A 27,403-nucleotide genomic window follows, 5' to 3' on the forward strand; every position below is an offset into this window, starting at 1 on the left:
TGGTTTCATCAATCCTGAAGAGACTGATTTGGGATGTCAAGAAATAATAAAAAAGCTTTCTGTGATTTAACACTCCCTCTCTCTGATGCATTGTCAACAACTGGATAAAAATAAAGACACGTTCAGTAGACTTCAAGAAAAATTTCCCAAAAAGTACAAGTAGCTAAGACAAGACATTCTATGGGTCGATAGAAATTCTGATCTGGGTGGAAGTCTACAGTCAATTTCAAAAGAGATTGTCCCCAAAGATGAAGCAAACTAGAGCTAACAGATCTTGGCTGCAGAACTCCAGACCACAGCATAGACAGCAGCAAACAGTTCAGTGTTCCATATTTCTCTGCTGCCATCACAGTTATTTGACTTTCTGCAACCAAGATCTGGCACAAAAGGGAAACAGGCTGAAGATACTTCTGCTCATATTGAAAATTTGAGCTCCCAACCAACTTGGTTGAATTTAGGAGCTGCAGCCTTATTTAAAGAAAAAAAAAAAAAGCTGGCTGCAGTTGACATAAATTGGCTACATCCAGACCAGATTACTATTTATTTTGAAGAGCTGAAAACAAATTAAAGCTGTAGACTGGTACATAACTCAGAATGTATATGGGAACTATCTGGGTTGATCATATAATACCAATTTTGCATTATTTACAAGGCTAATTCAAAGTGCAGGTTCTAGCATTTAAGGTCCTGAATCGGGTGAGAATGTGTTTTTATTCCCTGGGCATATACACACCTGCCCAGATAGTAAGAATGGCTCCATCAGGAAAGGTATTTTACAGGTAGTCCTTCACTTACGACCACAATTGATCCCAAAACTTCTGTTGCTAAGCAAGAGAGTTAAATGAATTTTGCCCCGTTTTGCCGCTTGTCTTGGCTCATTTGTTAAGTGAATCAGTGTGGCTGTTAAGTAAGTAACACAGATGTTAAGTGAATCTGGCTTCCTCCTGGACTTTGCTTGTCAGAAGATCACAAAAGATGATCACATGACCCTGGGATGCTGCATCTGTCATAAAATGCATGCCAGTTGCCAAGCGCTTAAATTTTGTCATGTGACCTTGGGAATGCTGCACGGTTGTAAGTGTGAAAAACCTTTGTAAGTCACTTTTTTTCAGTGCTATTGTAACTTTGAACAATCACTAAATCAGGGGTTCTCAACCTTAGCAACTTGAAGACTTGTGGACTTCAATTCCCAGAATTCCTCAGCCAGCAAAGCTGGCTGAGGAATTCTGGAAGTTGAAGTCCACAAGTCTTCAAGTTGCCAAGGTTGAGAACCCCTGCACTAAATAAATAGCTGTAAGTCGATGACTACCTGTATTGCTCCTCTGGATTCAGAATAAAGGCTTACAAATCACTTCCAGAAAGAAAGGTTGCTAAGAGAACAGGCAATTGACAGCTAGGGACAGGGGAGAGGACTACTCTGACAATAGGTCTACAATTGCACATGGAGAAAGGGTTGGATTGGTGTAACTCTTGAAAGAAAAAGACTTGTAAGCTGTACTATCTGTTCATGAAAATTTATTTTTGAATACAGTTCTACTACCTTACCAAGAAAGCAGAAGACAGACAAGCAATGTAACATCAAAACTCAGTTATGTGATCTCTACACTTATTATTTGGGGATAGTGGCAGGCAGATGCCCCTGGAATAATCTTGGATTAAATTATGCCATATTCATCTGAATTATACCTGAGATGGGACTTGTTCAGTACCAGAGGTAGGCCCTTTATGGTTTAGCCTCACTTTAGTAATAGTAATAGTAGTAAAGTTGGAAGGGACCTTGGAGGTCATCTAGTCCAGCCCCCTGCTCAGGCAGGAAACCCTACACCATTTCGGACAAATGGCTGTCCAGTCTCTTCTTAAAAACTTTCAGTGTTGGAGCATTTACTGCTTCTGGAGGCAGGCTGTTCCACTGATTAATTGTTCTCACTGTCAGGAAGTTTCTCCTTAGTTCTAGGTTGCTTCTCTCCTTGATTAGTTTCCACCCGTTGCTTCTTGTCCTGCCTTCAGGTGCTTTGGAAAATAGCTTGATTCCCTCTTCTTTGTGGCAGCCCCTGAGATATTGGAATACTGCTATCATGTCCCCCCTTGTCCTTCTCTTCGTTAAACTAGACATACCCAATTCTAGCAACCGTTCCTTATATGTTTTAGCCTCCAGTCCCCTAATCATCTTTGTTGCTCTTCTCTGTACTCTTTCTAGAGTCTCAGCATCTTTTTTACATCGTGGTGACCAAAACTGGATGCAGTATTCCAAGTGTGGCCTTACCAAGGCACTGAAGAGTGGTATTAATACTTCACGTGATCTTGATTCTATCCCTCTGTTAATGCAGCCTACATTACATTAACTGCAGCACAAATATGTCCCATAATTATTTCCACAGGACCTGTCTTCATGATGCAGACTTTGCCTCATCCCCAGCACTTCCCCAGTGCTTCCATTTACCTAAGCCCACTCCACCACGCTTACAGGAGAGCAAACAGTGTGAAGCTTTTTCCTGCTGGCCGCTGACACAGATGGAAGGGGACACGAAGCCAAGGGAATCTCTTGATTGCTGCTCGTAAAGTATAAGGACAAGATCATTCACAAGTTTTATTACTGGGGTAAATTAGAGCTCAGTATAGGAGAGTGCAAATTATGCAGATATATTGTTCTGCTCACCTGAGGACTGGAAGAATGCACATCAACACTGCTAGGACTATAAAACTCTCTTCCCTAATAACACCTTCTCTCTGGCAGCTTTAAGCTGCCGCTGAAGATTTCATTTTTATCCTTCCTAGCTTTTTATTATCTTTCAGCTGGCCCCATGATGTTTTCAGGTTAATACTGCGTTTTATTAAAACAACATTTATAACATTTTTATAGTAAGGGCCCACATGAGAGGCTACAATACAGCCCAGAGTGGAAATAGATTTTAATAAAAAGTCCCAGAAGGAAGATCTGACATCCTATTTAATTCACAAGACTCCACTCGTATTATAGATGTCTTTAGGTGCTTTGCTACTATTTCTGCAGCTTACTTTGAAGAGGCACATTTTATTATTATATAATTTTTAAAAGAAAACCTTGGAGAGCAGACGTTCTGGTGATTCTTCGTTTCCTCTTATGTCCATCTCCAGAAGATGACAAAGTTGTGCAATGAATTCATTTTGTTCTCTGCTGATCTTAGATGCGTAGGATTTGCTTTCTTCAGATTTATTCAAATATTTTCTAATTAGGATTCAAAACAAAGCAGAAATAATCTTATACATAAGAAAAATATAATGTTATCGTGGTTTATATCAACTGTGATTAACACGATACCATTATGTCAGACCAAGAATACATAATTTCATTAACTTAGCTAAGCAAATATCTACCACATATTGCTGCGGATTTAATTAATCATATCCTCAACTGTGAATACGTAAGAGAATAGATAGTGGAATAAGAACCAGTTTGGTGTAGTAGTTAAACCATCAGACTAGAAACCAAGAGACTGTGAGTTTCCAAGAAAACTGCAAGGATTAGTTTGGGCAGTTGTCAGGAGTCAAGATCAAATTCATACAGAGGGAGGGAGGGAGGGAGGGAGGGGGAGAGAGGGGGGAGGGAGGGAGGGAGGGAGGGAGGGAGGGAGGGAGAGAGAGAGAGAGAGAGAGAGAGAGAGAGAGAGAGAGAGAGAGAGAGAGAGAGAGATTATACTTCCTTTTTTTCCCTTTCTATTCTAAAAAAACTTGTGTGCTGGTCAAGGTTGATCTTCCTTTTCTGTTCTGGTCTGGGGAATAGTCTCTCCCTGAAAGGGGTCCTAGTCAAAATGAATCTCTGTTTACAGTAAAAATACTATTTTCAAATTAGAAAATATATTTCATGGGACTCAGAGAACACCAATAAACAGTAATGAATTTTCTTTCTAAACAAAAATCATAATAAAAGTGCAAAAATGCTGTACATATATAGAAAAGCATCCTTTTATAAATGTTGATATAAAATATATGCGGCGTATCCATATAATCAATTATATGTAACTTAGAATATGATACGTTTCATTCATATAGTATTTATTATTAACTAATTAATTGTACTGTCAGGATTGTTATACATACCATCAATAAATAGGATTGAAAAACAGTAAGGTATCATGAGTGAGAGCCTAGAACAGTGATGGCGAACCTATGGCACAGGTGCCAGAGGCGGCACTCAGAGCCCTCTCTGTGGGCATGCACGCTGTCGCCCCAGCCCCGCCACCCCCCCGTGGCCCCCTCCTCACCAGCAGCCCCCCTGGAGGAGACTCACTCTGAGTGCAGCCGGTACAAAGCAGCACAGCCAAGGACATGGCAGCTGGGCAAAGACTCCGCCCTCATGCTCCATCGCGTGTAGATGATGCTGCAGGGCGCGGACAGAGGGCGTGGCCGCCATGACACTGCTGGGCCTCCTGGGCGATCTGCTGTGGTGGGCCATGGAGGTGGTGGGTGGCCCTGTGGGCAGGAGACACGGAGACAGGGCAAGGGCGAGGCGGTTTTTGGGCACTCGGTCTCCAAAAGGTTCACCATCACTGGCCTAGAATCTACAATACTATTTCAGTTAACATCTGCAGGATCTTCTCCCAAATGCAACCAAAATAAAATTATACCAACCGATATTATAGAGCTCAAAGAAAGCTGATGATCAAGCTTGCCCACCATTAAAACAAGTTAATGAACATAAAAGTGCTGCACACAGTAACTGTTCCTCCAAGAAGAAATTGTTCCCTAGAGCCTTGTATGCTTTCTCTATGCATTCTTCCTGTCCATGGAAAAATAAGCCTTTCTCTCCCCCCCCCCCCATTTCACTCGATAGCTTTACCAAGCAAAGATTTCTGCAATTGAAATTGTCCTGTCCAAATAAGAGCAAAGTCTGCTATCAAAAACCCACTTATATCGGGCATGCTCCTGAAGGTCAGACTGATGAAAGCAGACTGAAGAAGAGAAATTTCTTGAGTTCTAAGCAGCAACACTGGAATGAAGGAGAAAACTGGCCTAAGAACCACTTCATCATTATGAAAAATACACAAGTGGAAATTAGCAGAAAGTGGTTCCAACTATGCAACTTATCTAAGAGAAATTTCAGCAAGCTGTAAAGCCGTCTTTAATCCTAACGGTTTATGAGATCATTAGTCATAGATTTAAAAAGTTCCTCCTAAGTGTCAAAAGAGCCCAGCTGAGGTTCCATCTAAGGAAGTTATACATATGCTTTTCATATGGGTAAAAAATACATCTTTTCCCTTGCACACTTCAACATTGTAGCTTCTGCCAGGCAATTTACATTATTGATGCTCAGACTACAGATCGTCCTCAACTTACAACTGTTTGTTTAGTGACTGTTCAAAGTTACAACAGTACTGAAAAAGGTGACTTATGATGGATTTTCACATTTACGATCATTGCAGCATCCACATGGTTACATAATCAAAATTTAGATGCTTGACAACTGACTCATATTTATGGCAGTGTCCCAGGGTCATGTGATCATTTTCTGCGACTTTCGGAAAAGCAAAGTCAACGGGGAAGCTAGATTCACTTAACAAACGTGTTACTAACTTGACAACAGCAGGAATTCTCTTGGCTACAGTTGCAAGAAAGGTTGTAAAATAGGGCAAAACTCATTTAATAACTGCTTCACTTAACAACAGAAAATTGGGGCTTACTTGTGTTGTAAGTTGAGATAGCAGTCAGGTTATATGTATATGTATGTGTATGTGTGTATGTAATAAAACACACACACACACACATACAAACACACAAACCACGTTGCTCCAAAGTAACATTTGGGGGAAAAAGTCCTCCAAAAATGGACCATAAACTGGGTGCCTCTATGTAAGGGAAGATGGAGGACATCCCTCGGGACTGATAAACATGGCTGATGTAGAAGGAAGCACTCTCTGATTTAGAAGGTAGCTTCAGCATGGAATAAGATAAGCAATCTTCAAAATGGGATCCATGACAACTGTATGTCTAAACTCTTGACTGATGGAAGATTAGGGAGGGAAATTAAATAGTATTGTATGGCCCTCAGAGAAGAAGAGGAATTACAACAGATCAGTTGATTTGGTTGGTAAATGCTTGGCAGAGCAATAGAAGGGACTAGGAAAACACACTGGATGTGATATCTACTCAGACAAGAGACCACCAAAAATCCTGTAGTTTAAATAAGCCAAAAGTCCAGCTGGCCTGCTATTATAGCAGAGAGTCAGTATTTCTTCCCTCAAGCAAGAAGAATGTACAGCTGGCTGTTGGGTTGCAATTCTCCCTCCTGTTCCTAAGGAAAGGGATATGTTGATTTGGAAGGTCATCAATACAAGTCTTGTTACTGAGTACAAATGCTTGGTGAATCCAGGAATCTATCTTCCTGCCTCCAGAGTCTCCCAGCTGAAACAGTCTGGATGGAATGGGAGACAAAGTTTCTGGCGAGGTGGGTCATAATGGGACAAAGTATTCAGGATTATGTAGCCATCAACCTGCTTGTCCTTCACCACAAGAACAATGCTGCTCCAATATGTCCTAACATCTGTTGGCAGTTTCATTCTAAGTATTTTCACAAATCCAAGAAACTGGAAAGGCCATGCCATAATGTTTTTACAGCTACTAGCAGTTCTGATGCGAGGGTGACAGGGAGAGGAGAAACTTTACATAACAGATGAGGGAGACAGGCAAAGCAACATCCAAAACTGGTGGATAGAGAAATATGAATGTGTGAGATTTTCACAATTGGGCCATAGTGATGCGGAGAGAGGAAGCACTCCATTCTGTCTAGTTGAAGTTGGGACAGGGAACAGACACCAAGTATTTCCAGACGTGTTTTGACACAGGGAGAAAGGAATGGAAGACAAGATGATGGAGTGTCAAGCCGAGAGCCAGGAGTTCTTACACTAGTTATAAGCACAACTGGCAACTTCAAGGCCACCAAGCACTGTCCCGAGAGTCCATTAATTTATGGGGAGGGGGAAGAACTAGGGGTTTCAACTTTCATAGATACAAGAGGAACTGGCAAATTGACAGTAGACAATCAAGTATTTTTCTTGGCTGAAGTCTTGTCTGCAGTAATAATTCTTATCTAAATAAGCCATGTTTTTGAAACATCTGCCAAATCAAGTAGCAGAGATCTAAAGTAGCAGAAACTTGACTAGAGAAATCTGGCAACTGGAGAACAAATTCCAGTGAATGATCCTTTGAATTTGTATCTTCTGCCCACTGATTTTAAATGATTTGCAGGTAAATGTGTGCGAAGTCTAGGAGAAGGTTGCTTATTGCTCCATGGACTGCTTTGGCATCATACAGAGTTGTATATCTTAGTGCATTTCCAAACATAAGCAGAGGAGGGAGGAGCAGAGATTTTGACTATAATTCTTGAATTTCACCTTGTTATCCAGAGGTTTAATCCTATAAGGAGTTAAAAGATTGAAGGAATCTGGACTTGTGTTTTATATTCTGGATGGGAGTATGGATTAACAATCTGCTGTCTCAATGTGCACTATATTCAAAAACTCATTGATAGTTTCCATAAAGGAAGAACTTGCTAATCTGACAGATAAATATGGGTTTATCTCACAGTTCCTCAGCCAAATACAACTTCTGGTCAGAATGTTAATAGCCATTGTGCCAAATTAAATAATATCAAGCAAAGAATCAGCCATAAAGGATTTTGCATAAGAAATTTTTGTGAGCGCACTGGTTTAGGCTGCAGACTGGTAGATTTTTTTGCCCATACGTTAAGCCAGTTTGAAGTTGATGCCACACAGGCTTTCCTTGAAGTCTTGAGTTTCATTCCATACAGCATTAACCTTGCGAACTCTCAAGCTTCCTCCTTCCGTTATATATTCAAGATGGACAATATTTAATATTTATTTGCTACGTATATGTAGGGAAGTGGGTCTATACATATGTTGTTCATAGTATGTTTAGTGTGTGTCATGTAGTGTTTCACTTTGAGAGTGGGCAACTAAATTTCATTTTTTATGTGTGCCATTGTGCCCACAGTATAAAAATGACAATAAAGGTTATCTTATCTTATCTAAAACTATTTGGGGCTTCCTCCTCTTTCTGGAGGGATGACTGCAGGAAACACAAGAATAACTCCAGAACATCTACCAATACAACTTGAAAGCTCCATGACTTTGTTACACAGGAAGTAGGCCATGTTAACCAGCTTATATATTCATTTGTTCTGAGCAAGCATTGCCCATTTAGGTTTCGACACTTTTGTCAAATCATCCAGGAAAAGGGATATCTCACTCCCCAGGAACTTCCTTAACTCTTGGTTAAGCATCTGGATTATTATTTTTTCCATCTCAGGCTTGCTTTGCACACATAAGGACTGTAACTCAGTGTAGCAAAGTTACAAAAAAAAATGGCAGAGAAAAGACTGATTAGAGGTTGATTCTTTCCTTTTGTATGGCCACCAAACTGTAATGCAATTTTAAATCAGAGTTAACGAGACTTGCTGAGCATGAAAATAATGAACGGGAAGATCCCTGACTTGTTACAGATTTGTATTCTTCTGGTCACCCTTAGATTTCTTAGGAGATAACTTTTGGACTTGCTAGGTGTAGAAGAAAAAGAGACCTGCCGTTCTTTTGGATTCAGAAGAAAAGCCTGGACTATCTTCTCTTCCTTTGTACTCTCTCTCTCTCTCTCTCTCTCTCTCTCTCTCTCTCTCTCTCTCTCTCTCTCTCTCTGTGTGTGTGTGTGTGTGTGTGTGTGAGAGAGAGAGAGAGAGAGAGAGAGAGGGAGGGAGGGAGGGAGGGAGGGAGGGAGAAAGAAATACACCTAGATTTACTAGAAGGCTCTTGTACTTCTCTGAGCCTTCCTGGACAACTATATCCTTGATAAGTCTTCTGGTGTGACCTTCCTCCTGGAACTGATCACATATTACTTTCACCCCTTTTCTCATGTTTAAGAACATATATCCAGCTCATGCTTTCTTCTCATGGGATGGTGCTGGAACTCTATCTATCTATCTATCATCTGTTTCATTTTTATGCCACCCATCTCCCCTGTGTCACTGGGTGACTTACAGATTTAAAATTTATTATAATAAAAATTTAAAATTATACAAAAGAAACCAGGCGTAAGAGACAGAGGGCACGGGGATGAGGTCTGCTCACCCTATCAACCACCTGCAGTGGTAAATGTCCCCCCAGAGCCCCAAGCTAATTGGCAAAACCAAGTTTTAATACCCTTCTGAAAGGCCAAAAAGGTGGGAGCAGTTCTCACCTCTGGTGGTACAGTGTTCCACGGGGATGGGGCCACAACAGAAAAGGCTTTTCTCCTTGACTCTCCCTGCCAGAATTCCTTAGCAGATGGGGTTGGTAGTTAGCCTCTTTTGCTGGTGTGTGTGGTGTGGGATAGCCCCATTGCAGTGAGACAACTCCTCAGATACCTTGGACCCATGCCATATAGGGCTTTAAAGGTAATAACCAAAACCTTGAATTGGGATCCGGAAGCAAACTGGTAACCAATGCAACTCATGCAACAGCGGTGTTATATGTGCTGCCCTTACCGCTCTCATTATGCTCAGTCAGGTCTACAAGGATTAATGAGGTGTGATTTCATATCCAATAACTTCCCTAGCTGGGAAGGGGAGAATAAAAGCTGTTTCATATTCAGGAAGATCACTGCCTCTATGGTTTACTGCTGAAATAACTGCCCAGAAGAGATCCTTGGAGGAATGAAAGCAGCTGGTTTGGTTGGAACAGGTTTTCTGCATAGCATAATCAGATTGCTGTCCCTAGTTAGCCAGACAAGGAATAGCCCATCAGACTATCTCCTTGTGAGATACTTAGTCCCCTAACTGGATGTGTTCAGAGAGAGAGAGAGAGAGAGAGAGGAGAGAGAGGGGGGAGGGGGGAGGGGAGGGGGAGAGAGGAGAGGACACTAAGTTAACAAAAGGAAGAGAATAAATGAATCAAATACTATTGCAAATTCTTACAAGTTCATGACCCAACCATTTTTTCCAATAGGCAGGGCTCTAAAGCAGTGGTTCTCAACCTGTGGGTCGGGACCCCATTTGGGGTCAAACGACCATTTCACGGGGGTCGCCAAACAACGCAGTCCACCATTTTTTCCCCCTTTTCCTTAGCTGTGCTACTCCCTTTTATTCTATTGGCTTTTGAAAGCCAATAGAATAGACTCTCTTGAATAGAGTCTAATTCTATTGGCTTTCAAAAGCCAATATGAATTGTCCAGGCTGTATCTGCCCTGCTGAGCCCGCCAAAAGTCCCATTCTGCAAACGGTGCTGCACCAGTTGAGTAGTCCTCGACTTATGACCGGTTGAGTAGTCCTCGACTTATGACCGGTTGGGGGTCGCGGCATTAAAAAGGTTGAGAACCACTGCTCTAAAGATTCCGGATAATTTGGATAATTTCAATTGCATTGCTAGAGCAGTGTTTCTCAAACACTTGACAACTTTAAGATGTGGACTTCAACTTCAAGAACTCCTCGCCCAGCGTGGGGTAGACCCTACTGTCCGCTGCAGAGGCAGGTGTCATTCCAAAAAATTAAAATGCCCTCTGTGGGATTCTCAAGCATACAAATTAATGAGGTGTGAGAAAAGACCGAATCACTGAAAGGAGGAGTCAGTTACATACTGACCTCAATGTAGCAATAAGGAAATGGGAGTTCCCTACTCTCCCCAAATCCCTTTTTATTTTCCCACTCCATCTAAGTTTCTCATGACTGTAAATAGTTCAAAATTTTCCATTTAAAAAGCCCTGAGAACAGAACAAGAGGAGAGTATTCAAAGAAGTTAAATAAAAGTCTCCAAACCTAAATCTCGTACCTTACATCAGAAATGTAACTAATACTAAACAGGTGCTCATGATGCAACATACGGTGCCTTGAAAGAGACTTTTATATCACAATAAAATACTTCCTTTCCTCAGTAATGAGATATCTCCCACTGCCATCAGAGAAACAAAGCAAATCCAAATGGCTTTTTTTTTTTTAATGACCTGGGTTGAAACTCAAGTTTCAGTTTGTTTCATTTAGCTAAAATTTCTCTTGTGCAATTCTGAAGGGTTGAGGAGTTACAAATATACAATACAAATATAAAATACACGCAATACTTTCAAACTCAGTATGTATGTATGTATGTATGTATGTATGTATGTATGTATGTATGAAAACGAGTTCAACTATTTCAGCCCAGCAGCCTCACTTAACAATCATAACAAGTACTGTTTTTACTGCTCCATGGCAATTATTTTATATTAAAAGGTAGTGTCTCCTGCTGTTCTTACCTGATCTGCTCTTCTTGTTCATGGATTTTCTCCTTTAGCTCCAAGTTCTCCTGGAGAATAGCCTGTGATTTTAGCTCTGCCTGATGTTTGGAAACGGCAATTGTGCCTGATTCCTTCTCAAGTTCTTGGAATTTGTGTTGCATGGAAGAAAGGAGAGAAGATTGGCGAGCATCATTCTCCTTATAGCCCCCAATTTCGGCTTTGAATTCTTGTATAGCTACTTCCTGCGAGGCTGTTCTGGATTTAAGTTCTAGAATCTATAAATAAAAATAGGTAATAAAATATAATAGGAATAAAAATATTACTTGGTTGTATTTTTCTTGCAAAGGCAGATTAATAGCATTATAACGCGGGCATCCCATGTATTGCTCAAGCAATTGAATTTTCACTTATAATAATAATAATAGTAGTAAAGTTGGAAGGGACCTTGGAGGTCATCTAGTCCAACCCCCTGCTCGGGCAGGAAACCCTACACCATTTCGGACAAATGGCTGTCCAGTCTCTTCTTAAAAACTTCCAGTGTTGGAGCATTTACTGCTTCTGGAGGCAAGCTGTTCCACTGATTAATTGTTCTAACTGTCAGGAAGTTTCTCCTTAGTTCTAGGTTGTTTCTCTCCTTGATTACTTTCCACCCGTTGCTTCTTGTCCTGCCTTCAGGTGCTTTGGAGAATAGCTTAATTCCCTCTTCTTTATGGCAGCCCCTGAGATATTGGAACACTGCTATCATGTCCCCCCTTGTCCTTCTCTTCGTTAAACTAGACATACCCAATTCTAGCAACCGTTCCTTATATGTTCCTTAAATATTTCAAATGTGATTAAAGAGCACAATTATCAGACTGAATAGATAAAATGTAGAAGGAAAAGTGAGGAGATCAACCGTGATTGCTCTTTAGAAGCCCAGATCCTGAAGTTGAAACTCAAGTACTTTGGCCACCTAATGAGAAGGAAGGACTCACTGGAGAAGGGCCTAATGCTGGGAAAGATTGAGGGCAATAAAAGAACGGGATGACAGAGAATGAGGTGGCTGGATGGAGTCACTGATGCAGTAGGCGTGAGCTTAAATGGACTCCAGAAGATGGTAGAGGACAGGAAGACCTGGAGGAACATTGTCCATGGGGTCGCGATGGGTCGGACACGACTTCACAATTAACAACAACAACAACAAGGACAAGCAATCTGAATAACTATTTTCTTATAAAAGTAGCTCTTCATAGTAAATAGATTCTGATAGAAACCTTAGTGGAAAACTAAGTGTCTTCTTTGTGAATCTACTCAAACCTTAAAGTCTTTTTCAGGACTCAGGACTATTCTCAAAGCTCCCACAAAATCTGGGCCCAAAGAAAAGCACATTATGAATGCCAGAATGCATTGGAGCACATAGGATTTCATTTTTTTTCATGGTTATTAGAATTTATCATTATTGGGGAGGAGTTGGTTTTTTGTTGGAATGGTTCCTTTAATACTTTTTTTTATTGTCAGTCATTAGAAATTTTGGAAATGGGTGGTAAATCAATTAATTAAATAATTAAGATGGATAAGCATCAGGAAGAGAAAGGAAGACATCATAACTTTTTGGAAATAGGTAAAAACAAATTGTTTTCACCTCTACTTTAATCACAGTGCAGGCAGCCCCACTGCTGAGGAGCCTCACCACACCATGGCCAGCCACTCCAGTACCATAAGCAAAGAACCCCAGCTACTTTCTTGCCCTGCACTCCACAGAGTCTACCACACCCAGCTGACCTTTGCCATCTTCCTCCTGCTGTTGACTAGACATGCCTGGCCTGCTTTCTGTAATGCAGTGCTGGTCGTGCTAGGCCTTCTTCATGAGGCCATGCACACTATTCTCAAATGTGCTGTCCTCCAAACAGTGCGCTATATTCTCGTGATCCTTCAGAAAATGTTTGGAAAGCTTCTGAAGTCTTCCAAAGCATCACAAGAACAGGATGCACTATTTGGGGAATGGCAGGTGCCCCATGAGGTCATCTTCTCCAGGTCTCACAAGGAAACCACGATGTGCAACCTTGAGAAGAAAACCCCGTGTAGCTAGCAACTGCCTTGCGAAAGGCCAGGCTGGTCAGGCTTAGTCAGCAGTGGAAGCAAGTAGACCACACAGGTAACCTATCGTAACAAGGGCCACGGAATGCAGAAGCCAGATGGGCAAAGGTGATCACATGACTGCAGCGGTGCTGCAGTTCATTCGCAACTTCAAATGGTTGCTCAACCATAAGCTGAGGCTTATCTCTTATTGGACTGTCTGGATCAGGGCCAAGAATTAGCGATAAGGGTTGTTTTCTGAAACTATAATGAAAATGAATTAAATATATAACTGTGACATATGTGTGTTTGTGTGTGTGTGTAATCAAACAAAGTCCAGTTCAAAAATAGATTTAAAAAGGGAACTAGAAACAAAGATATAACAAACTCCTTGTATTTCACAACATAAGCAATTAAACATTATTCTGGGCAATAAATGAATATATTGTTTACAGAAATTAACAGAATTGGCAAAGGCGGGAGTTTGAAAAGCTTGAAAACAAATAATAAACATTTGCTTTATGTTGAAAGCTACATTTTCTCTTTGAAATTTTGGGAGCTGTTAACAGAATGAAATAAAAAATGATAATTGCTTTTGACTCTCACATTAATTAAATGAATTAAGAGTCTGCCAAGAACAACTGCATACATAATGCACAATTAATGACTCATGCAGTAAATCTAGGAATTAGTATAATGTTCAAAATATCACACAGACAAAAATCATACAAACAAAAAACCTAGACAAGGAACCAATCCTTCGCAGCACTTGTTCTTTCAGAAATAGTCTAGATCTTTTTTTTTTTAAAGAGCCAACTTAAGAAACTTCAGAACTCTTTTCTTATGCAGTATTACTTTTGTGATGGCTAGGATTCCACTCCTCAACATGATGGGCACATTAATGTGTCCTTCTGTTAGGCTACAGATCCATGAATCTAGGTCAGTGGTTCTCAACCTTTCTAATGCCGCGACCCCATAATACAGTTCCCCATGTTGTGGTGACCCCCCCAACCACTTATACATCACCGGGTGCCAGGGGCGTGGCCAAAGAAAAAGGGGGAAAAATGGCGGACAGCCTTGTTTGGCGACCCCCGTGAAATGGTCGTTCGACCCCAAATGGGGTCCCGACCCACAGGTTGAGAACCACTGATCTAGGTATAAGGCCAAGAGAAGTTGTGAAGACATTATTTGCATAAGATTGGGCTGTGGCACAAGAACATTACAGTACAAGGCTCGTCTATCAAAAAAGGACCAAATGGAAGAAGAGTCGCTGTTGAAACTGTACTAGCACTCCAAACCAAAACAAATATATCTGAAAGTAAGGACTAGCTCAGACGTCACAATGCATACCGTAAAGCTTTTGGTTCAGTTTGAAGGACTGGAAATTTGTTTTAAGCTGATTACTGAGAATGCTGAATTCATTTCTGTGAAATAGGGGTCCCCAACCCCCGGTCCATTGACCAGTACTGGGCCACAGCATGCCAGCAACCAGTTCGCACAAACAAGCAAAGCCCCATCCACGAGATGCAGGAAGTACACAAAACCATGCCCCCCCCGGTCCGTGGAAAAACCTTTCTTCACGGAACCAGTCCCTGGTGCCCAAAAGGTTGGGGAGCTCTGCTTTAAAATACTGCTTTAATGCCTGCTGCTTAATGTTCCTATACTTTTCAGAGCAGGGTATCTTTCTGTCCAGCCAGAAGTCTCAGAAATATTCTAAGTAGAAAATTCACTCACACATACAAAAACTAATAATATTAATTTTGGGATCATTCTATTCATTTTTAAAACCAAGCCGTCACAGCTGTGTGTTTTAAAAACTGTATTGGAAATTATTTAGTAAAACCATGCAAATAAAACAAACCTCATTATGCAACCCTTGTTTAGCTGTATGCCACAATTAGTAAGAAAACATGTTGGTGGCAACAGGTGAAGCATTTTGTCATGTTCTTTCCTTGAGTACGGGTGAGCTACCAAAGAAAAACCCATTGCAAATCTGCCATTGGAAGAGGCTAATGGTACACATTTATTAAATTTATATGCCACCCATCTCACTATTGAAGCAGGTTATAAAATATATGTAAGAAGCAAAGAAGGGAAAGGAACTATAAACTTCACAGATGCAGAACATGCAAGATATTTCTGAGTGTTACACAAGTCAAATTCAAAACACTTATGAGAAGGAGGAAATCAGTGGACTATTGTGATAGAGGAACAAGAAATAACTGTCCTAGTCTATGCTGAACAGACTCCACATGGAATGTGTCCAATTTTGGGAACTGCAATCTAAAAGGGTCATGGACAAACTGGAGCAGGTTTAAAAGGAGAAGCCAAGATGGTGAAGGAAGTGAAAACCCATTCCTGCGGAACTGGACTTTTTTTTTTTTTTTTTTTTAGCCTACAGAAGAGGACAAATGGACAGAAGGTAAGACTTCAAATATCTAAAAGGTTGTCACATAAAAAGAGGAATGTTCTGGAGGATAGGTCTATAACCAATGGTTTGAGACTATAGAGAAGCAGATCCAGGCAGGTTACTAAGAACTTCCTGACACTAAGAAAGTGTGGGATAGGTTGCCTCATGAAGTAGTAAAGCCCCTTTCATTGGAGGGGGAATGAATAGAACAGTGGTTCTCAACCTTTTTAATGCCGCGACCCCCAACCGGTCGTAAGTCGAGGACTAAACCGGTCGTAAGTCGAGGACTAAACCGGTCGTAAGTCGAGGACTACCCAACCACTCGTAAGTCGAGGACTTTCCCTGCCCCCTGCGTGTGGTGCTGCCCCCTGCGCCGGCCGAGGCGTAGCTGGCAAGCGGCAGAGACGAAGCAGGCCGACCACCGGCTGGGCCACCAGCTGGCCCAGCCCAAGGAAGATAAGGCACCCGCCGGAAAAGGGAGGGAAAATGGCAGACAGCTTTGCTTGGCGACCCCTGTGAAATGGTCGATCGACCCCAAATGGGGTCGCGACCCATAGGTTGAGAACCGCTGGAATAGAGACAGACTGGACAGGCACTTGCCCAAAAATATTTTTAAAAGATCCTGCACCAAGCAGGGGAATGGATTAGTTGACCTCTTCGATCCTCACATATCTTTGATTCTAGAATACCTGATGGAAAATTTGGAAGTGTTAAAAAGAATCTTTAAACACAGGCAGGTTGTAATAGCTAGAATGCATAAGTACTGGGCCAAAGAAGAGAGCTTTAATTAAACATTTAATTGTATGTACCATGCAGTAAACATACTCTGTTATTAACCAATATTTTCATGCAGGAGAAAACATTTGTTTCAAAACATACCTCTGCTTGGGCACATTCGTACTTCACTAGGAGTGCGGCAAGCTCACTGCTGGCTGTTTCTGCTGCGTTCCGATAATGGACTAGCTGCTCTCGAGTGTCAGGAACATCCAGTAGCAAATAATTATGAGTTCTCTGCTTTACAAAAAAACAAGGGTTAATGGCAAACAATCAGAATTCTTATTACTTGTTTTATTGCTTTGCTCAGTTCTTTAAAAGGCATTGTTTTAAATCAGTTTAGTTTTAAATTCAGATAACTTTAAATTTGATCTTCCTTCCAATCTGGGTGGGGAAGGAAAACTGCCTTGGAAGATAACTGGCACAAGACAATAGAGCGCAATGGATTTAATTTGCTTGAATATTTATTAACTTTCATATTCTTGACTAATATTTTTTTTTTTTACAGTAGTTCTACTACAGTGGGATGATCATGGCTCTCATCTGTAGTAGAGTCCGTATTGTATGGAAGACTTCTGTTTTCCTCATGGTCAATAAATGCTGGTTTAAACTTCAGGAACCCAGCACTGAAATCTATACGAATTTCTGGGACACCACCTGGAATTTGAGCTGATGATCCGCGGTTATAACACCCAACTTCTTTTCTCTCTTTTTCCTTCAAGTACTCTCATAGAGGTGGTAGAAAACTTGAGTAGGTGTCTGAAGACCAATAAGCTGAAGCTTTCTCCAGAAAAGACTGGGATACCGTAAATAAGGTAAGCGGAGAGACAGGAATTGCCCACTGAGTTTCCCAGTTGAGTAGAGGTTTGAGCCTGAATCTCATCAGTCCTGGGTCAACACAAGTAATCTCTGATTCAACCAACAGTTGTATCCAACTTTAGAAAATATATAAACATAAAAGGGAGCCATCTATAATCTAGCTCAGGAGTAGGCAACCTCGGCTCTTTTATGACTCATGGACTTCAACTCCCAGAATTCCTGAAGTCCATGAGTCATAAAAGAGCCGAGGTTGCCTACCCCTGATCTAGCTACAACTATTGTTACTTCTTCAATTATCGCTTTGCATAGTTTTTAACACGGAAACTGAACAAGTTACCATTGCTTAGGCATCCATTCCAAAGGATGCTCCAGGGGCTTGATTGTGGCAATCAGTTCTTACACTGCTGACATGGATGTCGGTTCCCAAGGATGGGATCAGATGGAGCCCCCAGAAGATGGCTGTGCCATACTCTCTGAAGAACTGGACAAGAGCTTGGTATCTTAATATTGTCTATAGCAGTGGTTCTCAACCTGTGGGTTGGGACGCCATTTGGGGTCGAACGACCATTTCATGGAGGTCACCAAACAACGCAGTCCGCCATTTTTTTCCCCTTTTCCTTAGCTGTGCTACTCCCTTTTATTCTCTTGGCTTTTGAAAGCCAATAGAATAGACTCTCTTGAATAGAGTCTAATTCTATTGGCTTTCAAAAGCCAATAGGAATTGTCCAGGCTGTCTCTGCCCTGCTGAGCCCGCCAAAAGTCCCATTCTGCAAACAGTGCTGCACCAGTTGAGTAGTCCTCTACTTACGACCGGTTGGGGGTCACAGCATTAAAAAGATTGAGAACCACTGGTCTATACACAGCTGCCTTATTTGAAAATATGGTTAACTTGTTCTTTCCTTCTAGTATTATTAATCAGAATTCCTCTTTACTGTTTTCAGTATGGACTGGGTGGGAGGGGGAAGTTTGATCAGCCTGCAGCCTAATGTTTGATAGGCTTCAGAAGTGAATATGTCAACACTCGCAGCTTTGGTGATCACTAAGGTTGGAAGAATTATTTTAAAGCAATACATATAATGTATGTTCCAGTCAGAATTGTACAGTCTGCTGCTGAGCTTTATTTCTTATTACTATGACTTATATTAGGGCTGTGCAATGCTTCAGATCTGAAGGGGAAAAGATGCTCTGGGGTGTACAGAGAAGCTTATGGAGCACCTGACAACAATCCGTTAGAGCAACTGCATCTTTTTTTCTTTGAATCAGAAATTATTGCATCACACTAATTTAAATGACTTCCCTGATTCCATGAGTGAGTCACAAACCAAATGCAACATAAAAGTAAGACACAGATGATTATTGCTGTCGGGTTATTTATTACTGTTCAACAGTAAAAATTAAGTGGAAAAAATACATGCTTTATTTTTTTTCAACTGTAGCATATGGAAGTTAGCTTATACTTCAAAATATACAACATATGTACTCGGACTCATCCTTTTTATGCTGATTGCGATCAGGGTTTTGGCTAGTATTTCAATGTGTGTACCGTTCTCCCACTTTGCTCTTCGGTGTCAGAATCCTGAATATTGTTTCTATTCTGAGAACAGCTGGCAGCACTTATCCCAGAAAGCCCAATTACCTTAAATAAAGCAAGGATTTATGAAAAGAGGAAAGTGAGAAGAATCAACATTGTGTGCTCTAAATGAGTTTTTAACATGATGTCTGCCCAGCTTTTACACTTGTCTATTTACCTTTAGCTTAAAATGTTTTCAGAAGAGAATTTGATTTATTTATTCATTTAACTTTAACAAGAAAGCATAAACAGTGCAACTCTGACTTAATGCAGAGGGATGGGATTGAGGATTCATCTTTAAGTGCTGTTCAAATTGTGCAAAAACTTCAGCACAAAGCTGAGAATTTAACTTTTCATTGCAATATTTGATTGTTGTTCCCGAGTTGGGAATGCAGCCTTTTAAAGAGCCTAGTTGTAGAAGTTGGAAAGTTAGTAGCATCACCCAGTCTCCATAGCCAGGATTCAATGAGGCAATTAGCCTTTTAGTCAGCCAATGCGCAAAGGGCAACTTTTTCCCCCCCGAAAAGGTTGGATTGTGCAAATGTTACTGAATAGATACTGCCTGAATTTTGACTGCTTTTTCAGGAAGGAGCATTGAAGAAATGGTTTCAATTTCATTGCTTTATGCCAAGTATACCTTTAGGTATGTAAATCTTCCAGGTAACACAAAGCTGTGACTACCATTTCCCTGACTTGACCCTCACCCCCTCCCTAATTGCAGGAAACTAGTCATATTGCTGAAGGCCAAAGAGGAAAGAGCACTGTTGTTACAACAATCGTACCCATTCACATGTAACCTATCTAAGAAGTGTGGTTTTGTTTGAAAGAGTTGTGGTATTTTTCTACCCATTATCCAAAGGAGCTTAAATCAAATTTCAGTTCCATTTGTAATTCATTCAAACCGCTGTTTGAAACACATGCTTAATATATTGTTCAGTATTCTGCCTTTGATACCGTCCCATTCTGTGGTTTTTAAGGCAGAATAGAAGAAGTGATTGAATTAGGACCATAACTCTGGCCTCTCCTTCTGTTGACCATTGTGCCAACTGCTGTTTAAATTATTCAGCATCTCTGATAATTCCTTCGCTATAGATAAAAATCCCGAATCACTATAAAAAAGCATGAAAAAGGAATGTAACCCAAAAAATGTAGACAAATCAAGAAAGATGCATATTTTTAAAATGTACATAAAATTAAACAAATTTTGGTTTAAACAATACATTAAAGCCTTAGAAAATGATATGCCTAAGAATAATTAATGTTTGTATAACCTTTGAGTTATCTATAATTTGTATTGTGGTTTTATTCTATGTCTATGCACTTAGTTATGATTAACGAATAGACTCGCTACCATTACTACTATAATATGTGCTGATTAATATAAACAGTCTGTATGTGCTATATGTATTATTATTGTGTCATTTTTCCTAAAGAAATATAAATTCTTGCATTTTGACAGACTACAAATGGTCCGTGGGCCATAAGGCAGGGCTTTTCAACCAGTGGTACGGGTACCACCTGTGGTACATTGGCACCTGGCAGGTGGTACGCAACCATCCTAGAAAAGTGGTAGCGGGGGAGGGGAATGAGCTGAAGCAGTGGCAGCACAGCACAAGCCTAAGCGAGAGATGGCTGGAGCTGCAGGGCTGTCAGGGCTCAACAGAAGCAGCAGGATCAGTGCTTCTTTGGGGCTGTCAGGGCTCAGTAGAAGCGCCAGGATCAGTGCCAGGCTCCAGCTGGAGCTCCATGCTGATCCTGGCGCTTTGGCTGAGCTCAGAAGAAGTGCCGATCGGCTGAAATGTTGCAGCATCTCCAGGGTCTTGTGATTTACATTCAGATGCCTGGCAACTGATTCATATTTATGACAGTCACAGTGTCCCAGGGTCATGTGAAGTGACCAAAACCTGCTGTAATGAAACCCTCAGACAGGAGGTTTTTAAGCGAGACATTTGTTAAGGGAGTTTTGCCTTTCTTCTTAAAGTTGTTAAATGAATCATTGCAGCTGTTAAGTTAGTGACGTGGTTGTTAAGTGAATCTGGCTTCCCCATTCACTTTGCTTGTCAGAAGGCTGCAAAAGGTGATCACATAATCCTGGAACACTGCAACCGTCATAAATGTGAATCAGTTGCCAAGCATCTGAATTTTGATCATGCAATCATGGGGATGCTGCAATGGTCGTGTGAAAAATGGTTATAAGTCACCTTTTTGGGGTCATTGCAATTTTGAACAGTCATGAAATGAACTGTTGTAAGTTGAGGACTAGATGTATTAGAAATGATTCCAGGATGTTTTCTTGGTTGGCTCCTATGCCTTTAAGAGTTTTACAATAAGCAATCATAAAGTCCTTAGTTTTGAGGGCAGTGCTGATAATGATTTCAGGTTAGTTGCTTCTGGAGGCATCACTAAACCACAAATACCACAATAAAAATACAATTCTAATAAAGATTTTTTTTTCAAAAATAAGAAATGTTATTTCAACTAATGAGATTCTTCCACGTTTAGCCCTAGGAAAAATCCTCTTTGCTGAATGTTTTTTTCTTTTTCAAAGAACAAAAGGCAATGAATCAAAATAGTATATGGTTTATAAGGACAGAAAGCTATGGAGAGATAGAATGAATGTGGTTAGGATAAACCAGATTTAACCATATTTCATTTCCTTACCTCATGCCTTCAATTTCTTTGGGTTAATATTGGTTATTCGTTTTCTGCATTTTGCATAAAATTGCTTATCACAAAAGGGAATACTTCGTTGCATGCATGTTGAATTTCTGTTTAACATTCTGTTAAAACTTAAAAGTGCACTGAGGAAATTAAACAAGTTACATCAGTGTACCTTAACCTCAGCATCTTGAAGCTGTGTGGATTTCAACCCAGAATTCTTCAGCCATCATGCTGGTTTGGGGAATTCTGGAAGTTGAAATCCACAAAGCTTCAAGTTGCTGAGATTGAGAAAAACTGAGCTACATTGTTGAGGTGATTCATGAAACAGTCAGCACATTTGTCCCTAACATCTGAATATTACCTAGTCTCATACACATTATCCATATTAACTGCTTTATTGTACAACTTTCAATGCCAGAATTACTAATCGTCTTCCACAGCATTCCCACATAGGCATTATATCTATTCTGAGCCTGTGGCACCATTGATATAAACTATGTCACATATAATCAGTTGAAGTTGTTCAATGCCTTCGTAAGTTGAAATAAGGCCAAATAAATAAACATGTTTCTATATCTGGTATACTATTTTTAAAATATGGAAGTTACCACTTATCAACATTCAACATGTATTTTTTCCTATAAAAATAGAGAAAAATGCAATATTTAGATAAAGGGAATACACTTTTCAACTATGTTGACTATCCCTACTCCACTTTTATTCAGAGCTATATAGAAGTATTTGCAAGTATTGGGTGCATTATCCCAGTGCTTTTCAACCTTTTTACCCATTGTACCACTTTTAGGATACAGCAATATCCGAGTACCACCAGTCGCCTAGCAAGGTGTCAAAAACCTGATGATCAAAAAAAAAAAAAGGAAAAAAGTGATTAAGTATAGGTAGTCCTTGACTTACAACAGTTTGTTTAGTGACTGTTCAAAGTTACAATGGCACTGAAAAAAGTGTTCCCCAAGCCACAGCCGAGCAAGACACCTGCCTGCCCACCCAGTGACGCTCTTCCTCCTGTCTGAGGTTTTCATTGCAGCAGGTTTTGGTCACTTCACATGACCCTGGGACACTGTGACTGTCATAAATATGAATCAGTTGCCAGGCATCTGAATGTAAATCACAAGACCCTGGAGATGCTGCAACATTCCAGCTGATCGGCACTTCTTCTGGGCTCAGCAGAAGCGCCAGGATCAGTGCCGAGCTCCAGCTGGAGCCTGGCGCTGATCCTGGCGCTTCTGCTGAGCCCTGACAGCCCCAAAGAAGCACTGATCCTGGCACTTCCGCTGAGCCCTGACAGCCCTGCAGCTCCAGCCATCTCTCGCTCAGGCTTGTGAGTGCTGCCATCAGTTCAGCTCATTCCCCTCCTCCGCTATCACTTTTCTAGGATGGTTGCGTACCACCTGCCAGGTGCCAATGTACCACAGGTGGTACCCGTACCACTGGTTGAAAAGCCCTGCCTTATCCTATACTTAACATCCTGATTTTAGGGCCCTGACCTGGAAGGATCCCAAGAGGAAGCTATGCAAAAATCTTCCTCTGTTTCTCTGAACTTTAGATCAAAGCATGGGTGAAGGAAAGATAAAGAGCAGAAAACCAGAAATCTTTAATACACGTACTCCCTTTGCTATGTCTAATAAGAAACAGCTCAGTCCTTGAATGCCAAAAGATAAAACTGTACCGAAATATAATTGAAATTATAACTGTTAGGGCATTGTGTAAGGTATCACAGCTGTTGAAATAGTGTCCTATGAACTGAATGTTTAATCTAAAAGTACTGATGTAGAATGAAACTTCAAGGAGCAATGTAGGCAATTCCTTTTTCATTATTTCCAATACTTTCATTAGAACAGCTTTCCCCAACCTTGTGTTACCTGATACTTTGGACCATCTCTCTCATACATCCCCAATCAATATCTCCAAAGGTCCCATGGTTGGAGACAGCAGAATTTGGGATTATTGTTATTGTCTAAATTACTGAAATTTAAATGAAGCAAATTATACTAAAGAGTAGCTAAGCAACTTCCTCGTTCTAGGGAGATTCTCCATCATCCAGGTCATGATTGTCCCAAAGAAGAAGCAACTGAACTTTCTTTGTTTTTTTCTTTTAAAGTGTTTCGCTTCTCAACCAAGAAGATTCTTCAGTTCAGAACTGAAAAAGCTTCTTGGATGAGAATTGAAATGTTTTCAAAGAAAAGAAACCAAGAAAGTCCAGTAGCTTTTTGGAAAAGCACCTTTGGGACAGCTTCCTCGTTCCTTCTTATGGATGGATAATAATACAGTGGCTAAACCTAGAAGTAAAAATTCTAGGGCAGTGGTGGCAAACCTATGACACGCGTGCCAGAGACGGCACTCAGAGCCCTCTCCTCACCAGCAACCCCCCCCCCAGAGAGTTGCCCCCAGGCGCAGCCCATGCGGAGCAGCACAGCCAAGGACATGGCAGCTGGGCAGTAGGGACATCACGCACAGATGATGCAGGGTGCAGGTGGAGGGTGTGGCCACCATGGTGCTACAGGGCCGCCTGGGTGAACTGCTGTGGCGAGTCCTGGAGGTGGTAGGTGGCCCGGGGGGCAGGTAGGGGCAGGTGGGGAGCAGGGGCAGGCAGGTTTTTGGGTACTCGGTCTCTAAAAGGTTCGTCATCACTGTTCTAGGGCCATGTCTGGCCTCTGAGTGCCCTGGATGTAGTTCACAGACTTCCAAAATTGATCATGAGAATTTTTTTAAGGTGACAAGGAAAAATGAAAAATAAAATGATTTGAGAGTTAATTGTAATAAAGAGCCAATTGGTTCACTGGTTAAGGTATCTTGCTAGAAAACCAGGAAACTGTGAGTTCTAGTCTCGCCTTAAGCATGAAAGCCAGTCAGATGACTTGGGGCCAGTCACTTTTTCTCAGCCCAACCCACCCTCAAGGTTGTCATTGTGGGGAAAATAGGAGGAGGAAGGAGTATTCTGTATGTTTGACATCTTATAAAGTAATAAAGGTGGGGTAAACTAATATATAAATAAAATAAATCAAGAAGTTTTATTTTAAATATTGTATACAGTACTGCATGTTGCCCAGAGTCATATAATGGAGTTGGGCAGTTTATAAATTTAATACATTTAAATTATTTCCTCACATAGCAGCTAATACTTGTAGTATGTAAATCTTTACAATAATAATATGTTACATATTAAAGCTTTTCTTATTATCTCAAAGCTATGATTGGATGGGACCAATTATGTCAAATGTTACATGACTATTTGCCAGCAATAGAGTCCAACAACATTTTATATTTTCTTTCAGGATGAGATTGGTGGTTCCCTGAAAATTAAAAAAAAAAAAAAACATTTTATATTTTCTTAGAATATAACTGATATTTTCATTGACTTCCCACCCACTTCGTATTTGTTGGCTGCTGGATTCCTTAATTAACATATTGACCAGTGGAGGGATTCAAATATGTGAACAACTGGTTCTCTGTGTGGGTGCCGCTTCTGGAAGTCCATTCTGGGCCAAAAAAAATAGCTACTGGTTCTGCCAAAGTGGTGCAAACTGGCTGAATCCCACCACTGTGTTTGACCAAAATAAACTTTGATAGCTTGCCCACCCTCCAGTTTATGTCTTTCAATGCAGAATCTGATTTATTACTGGGCAACCTCACTTTTTAAGTATATTTTTTATTTGAAGTACATATATGACATGATTATACATGCTAAGATTTAAAACTAATATGTAGCACATAGTTTTCATTTCTTGATATAATGCTAGGGATTTCTGAAAAAACATTCTGAGTCTACAGATTGAAGTTTGACAAATATTCTTAGATCTGAGTAAGATTACTTTCCTGGGAGCTGCCAATATTGAGAAACTTCTTGAGCCATGAGATGATTAAAAGAAGATCAAAAAGTTCTACAAATCAAAGAAAGCTAAGACTAACTATTCCTTAAGGCTGGAAGGGATTGGGGAAAATACAGAAACATTACAGGTTGGACAAGGCATAAATAATCGTAAAGTGTTTGCAGGTTTTTTTCCCAAGAAAGAGGAATGAGGATGGAAGACTTATGGAAATATTTAATCACTTGTAATAAAATGTCCAAATCAGTAAAATACAGCCTGACATTGCAACACCTTCCATACACTTCAAAGAAAAAAAAATATTATGCTGTTGTACTGAATCCAGTGCAACAATGAACTAGCTCTATGAATATTTATTATCATAAAGCAATAGACCAAATTAGATAAATTATCACTATAGGTGAAAATATTCTCTCTCCCATCCATTTATTGGCTAAAGCAGGCTTAGTATGGTTATCCTTCAAATGTGCCAGACTACAACTCCAATGATCCACTAGTCATAATGGAAAATGGATGGAACTTGGGTTCAACACAGCTCTCTTTTCCAGGCATATGTGTAACCCAGAGAGGCCTCTCTAAGGCATGAATTCGAATATTAACTAGATGTCAAACCTTTTTATCTGCTGAAGAATTTCTGTGGGTAAGACATCCCCTATTCTGCTGAATGGTGTGGCTGTTTGTAAAAGGCTGTTTATGTAACCCACGTTCTATCATTCTGACATGATTGATTAAGGCTACTTGTATAACAGTAGCAGTTAAAATCGATCAAGAGGTACTTGTCTAATTGTAAAAATATAAACTAAGTCGGATTTTATCTAATGTTACTTTCACCAGAAGTTTTTTTTTTTTTAAACTATACTGTACTGATATTCTTAGCAGCTAAAATCTGGGAAATAAGCCATGTGCTACTTTGTATCTCAACAAAATTCGGGCTATACATTTTATAAACAGATAAATGTGTCTCAGATTCATGTTTTTCCCTATCCAGTTTCAAAAAAAAAAAGAGTAAGAAGGGACACCGGTTGGATTTCAGGCTTCTGAGTGGCAAATTAAAATCCAGAACTTCGGGAGTTTTTGGGGTGGGTGGAGAGAGATCAGGAAAGCGCTGAGCAGCCTTGTGCTGCTCGATGCAACACCTACATAGGAAGAATTACCAGTGGGTTTTCGACGCACCGAATGTATATTGGGGGGGGGGGAAATCTCCATTCGGCCAAACCACCTCTCAGATGTTGATGAAAATTCTCAGCCAACCAGGTAGAGCTGTCGGGAAGTTGAGTCGGGGCAACTGGACTTCTTTCCCTTACGGGTTCGAAACGTGGCGCTGCTTAGTAGCGGCGCTGCTTACATTTGCGCTGCTTTATTTCGAACCCACAAGAAAAGAAGTTCAGTCGCCCCGACTCGACTTCCAGACACGCCGCAGGTGTGACTATGGGGAAGGCAAGCCCGAGGAGCATACCTCCGCTTCTGAAGAGGCTGAAACGCTGGTGGGCGAGCGCAGCAACGGTGCGTTGCTCGTCACGTCGATGAGCCTGGAGCAGGCAGAGCCCGCGCGGGAACTGCTAGCGCTTCTCATGCTCCCGCCGAGTGCGCGCGAGGCTGCTTTTACTTCAGCGTTCGGAATAACTCAGCCAGGCGCGTCCCTTAAGCGCCAGGTTTGCTTGGCTACCTGGGTTTCTATGTCAACCGCCTCGTGGATAACACAGCTCAGGCTGTAGATTAGACCGGACACGCCCGCTCGCTTATTCTCGCGAGACGTGTTCAAAATAGCGGGATCCTAAAGTTTGGTTTTATTAGGTGTTCAGCGAGCTTCCCCCCACCATCCAGCTTGGGGTGGGGGGATCATTCGGTTCATCGACTTGGGGAGGCTAAGGCCACATTAACAAATCACGAAAACCGAAATCAGCCAAACTTACAAGAAAATGGGAAGGGAAGGTTCCCTTAGGAAACTGAAAAAAGATGATCAAGAATAGTGTTCATCATTCAAAAGCTGCATTTTTAAAAGTAATCCTTTATTCTTTAATAAAGTATTATTCTAGAGAG

The 27,403-nt window shown here is 40.9% G+C and overlaps 1 protein-coding gene across 3 annotated transcripts in view; it reads right to left on the reverse strand.

Annotated features, from left to right (window-relative positions):
• CCDC170 (coiled-coil domain containing 170) overlaps positions 1–27,041 on the reverse strand; it is a 60,656-nt gene extending 33,615 nt beyond the window's left edge. Inside the window, exons 1-4 of one of the 3 annotated variants that reach the window (XM_039356329.1) lie at positions 26,820–27,041; positions 16,574–16,705; positions 11,248–11,504; positions 3,061–3,205 (exon numbers count right to left, since the gene is read on the reverse strand). In XM_039356329.1, the coding sequence (XP_039212263.1) occupies positions 3,061–3,205; positions 11,248–11,504; positions 16,574–16,705; positions 26,820–26,936 (651 nt within the window). In that variant the 5' untranslated portion in view covers positions 26,937–27,041. Of the gene's footprint in view, positions 1–3,060; positions 3,206–11,247; positions 11,505–16,573; positions 16,709–17,125; positions 17,451–26,819 lie in introns of those variants that run through there. The other 2 variants (XM_039356328.1, XM_039356330.1) reach the window with 2 other exon arrangements.
• Positions 27,042–27,403: the final 362 nt, after the last annotated feature.

This window comes from Crotalus tigris, unplaced genomic scaffold (genome assembly GCF_016545835.1).
Source record: "Crotalus tigris isolate CLP2741 ecotype Arizona unplaced genomic scaffold, ASM1654583v1 scf7180000018818.712119, whole genome shotgun sequence".
NCBI lineage: Eukaryota > Metazoa > Chordata > Lepidosauria > Squamata > Viperidae > Crotalus > Crotalus tigris.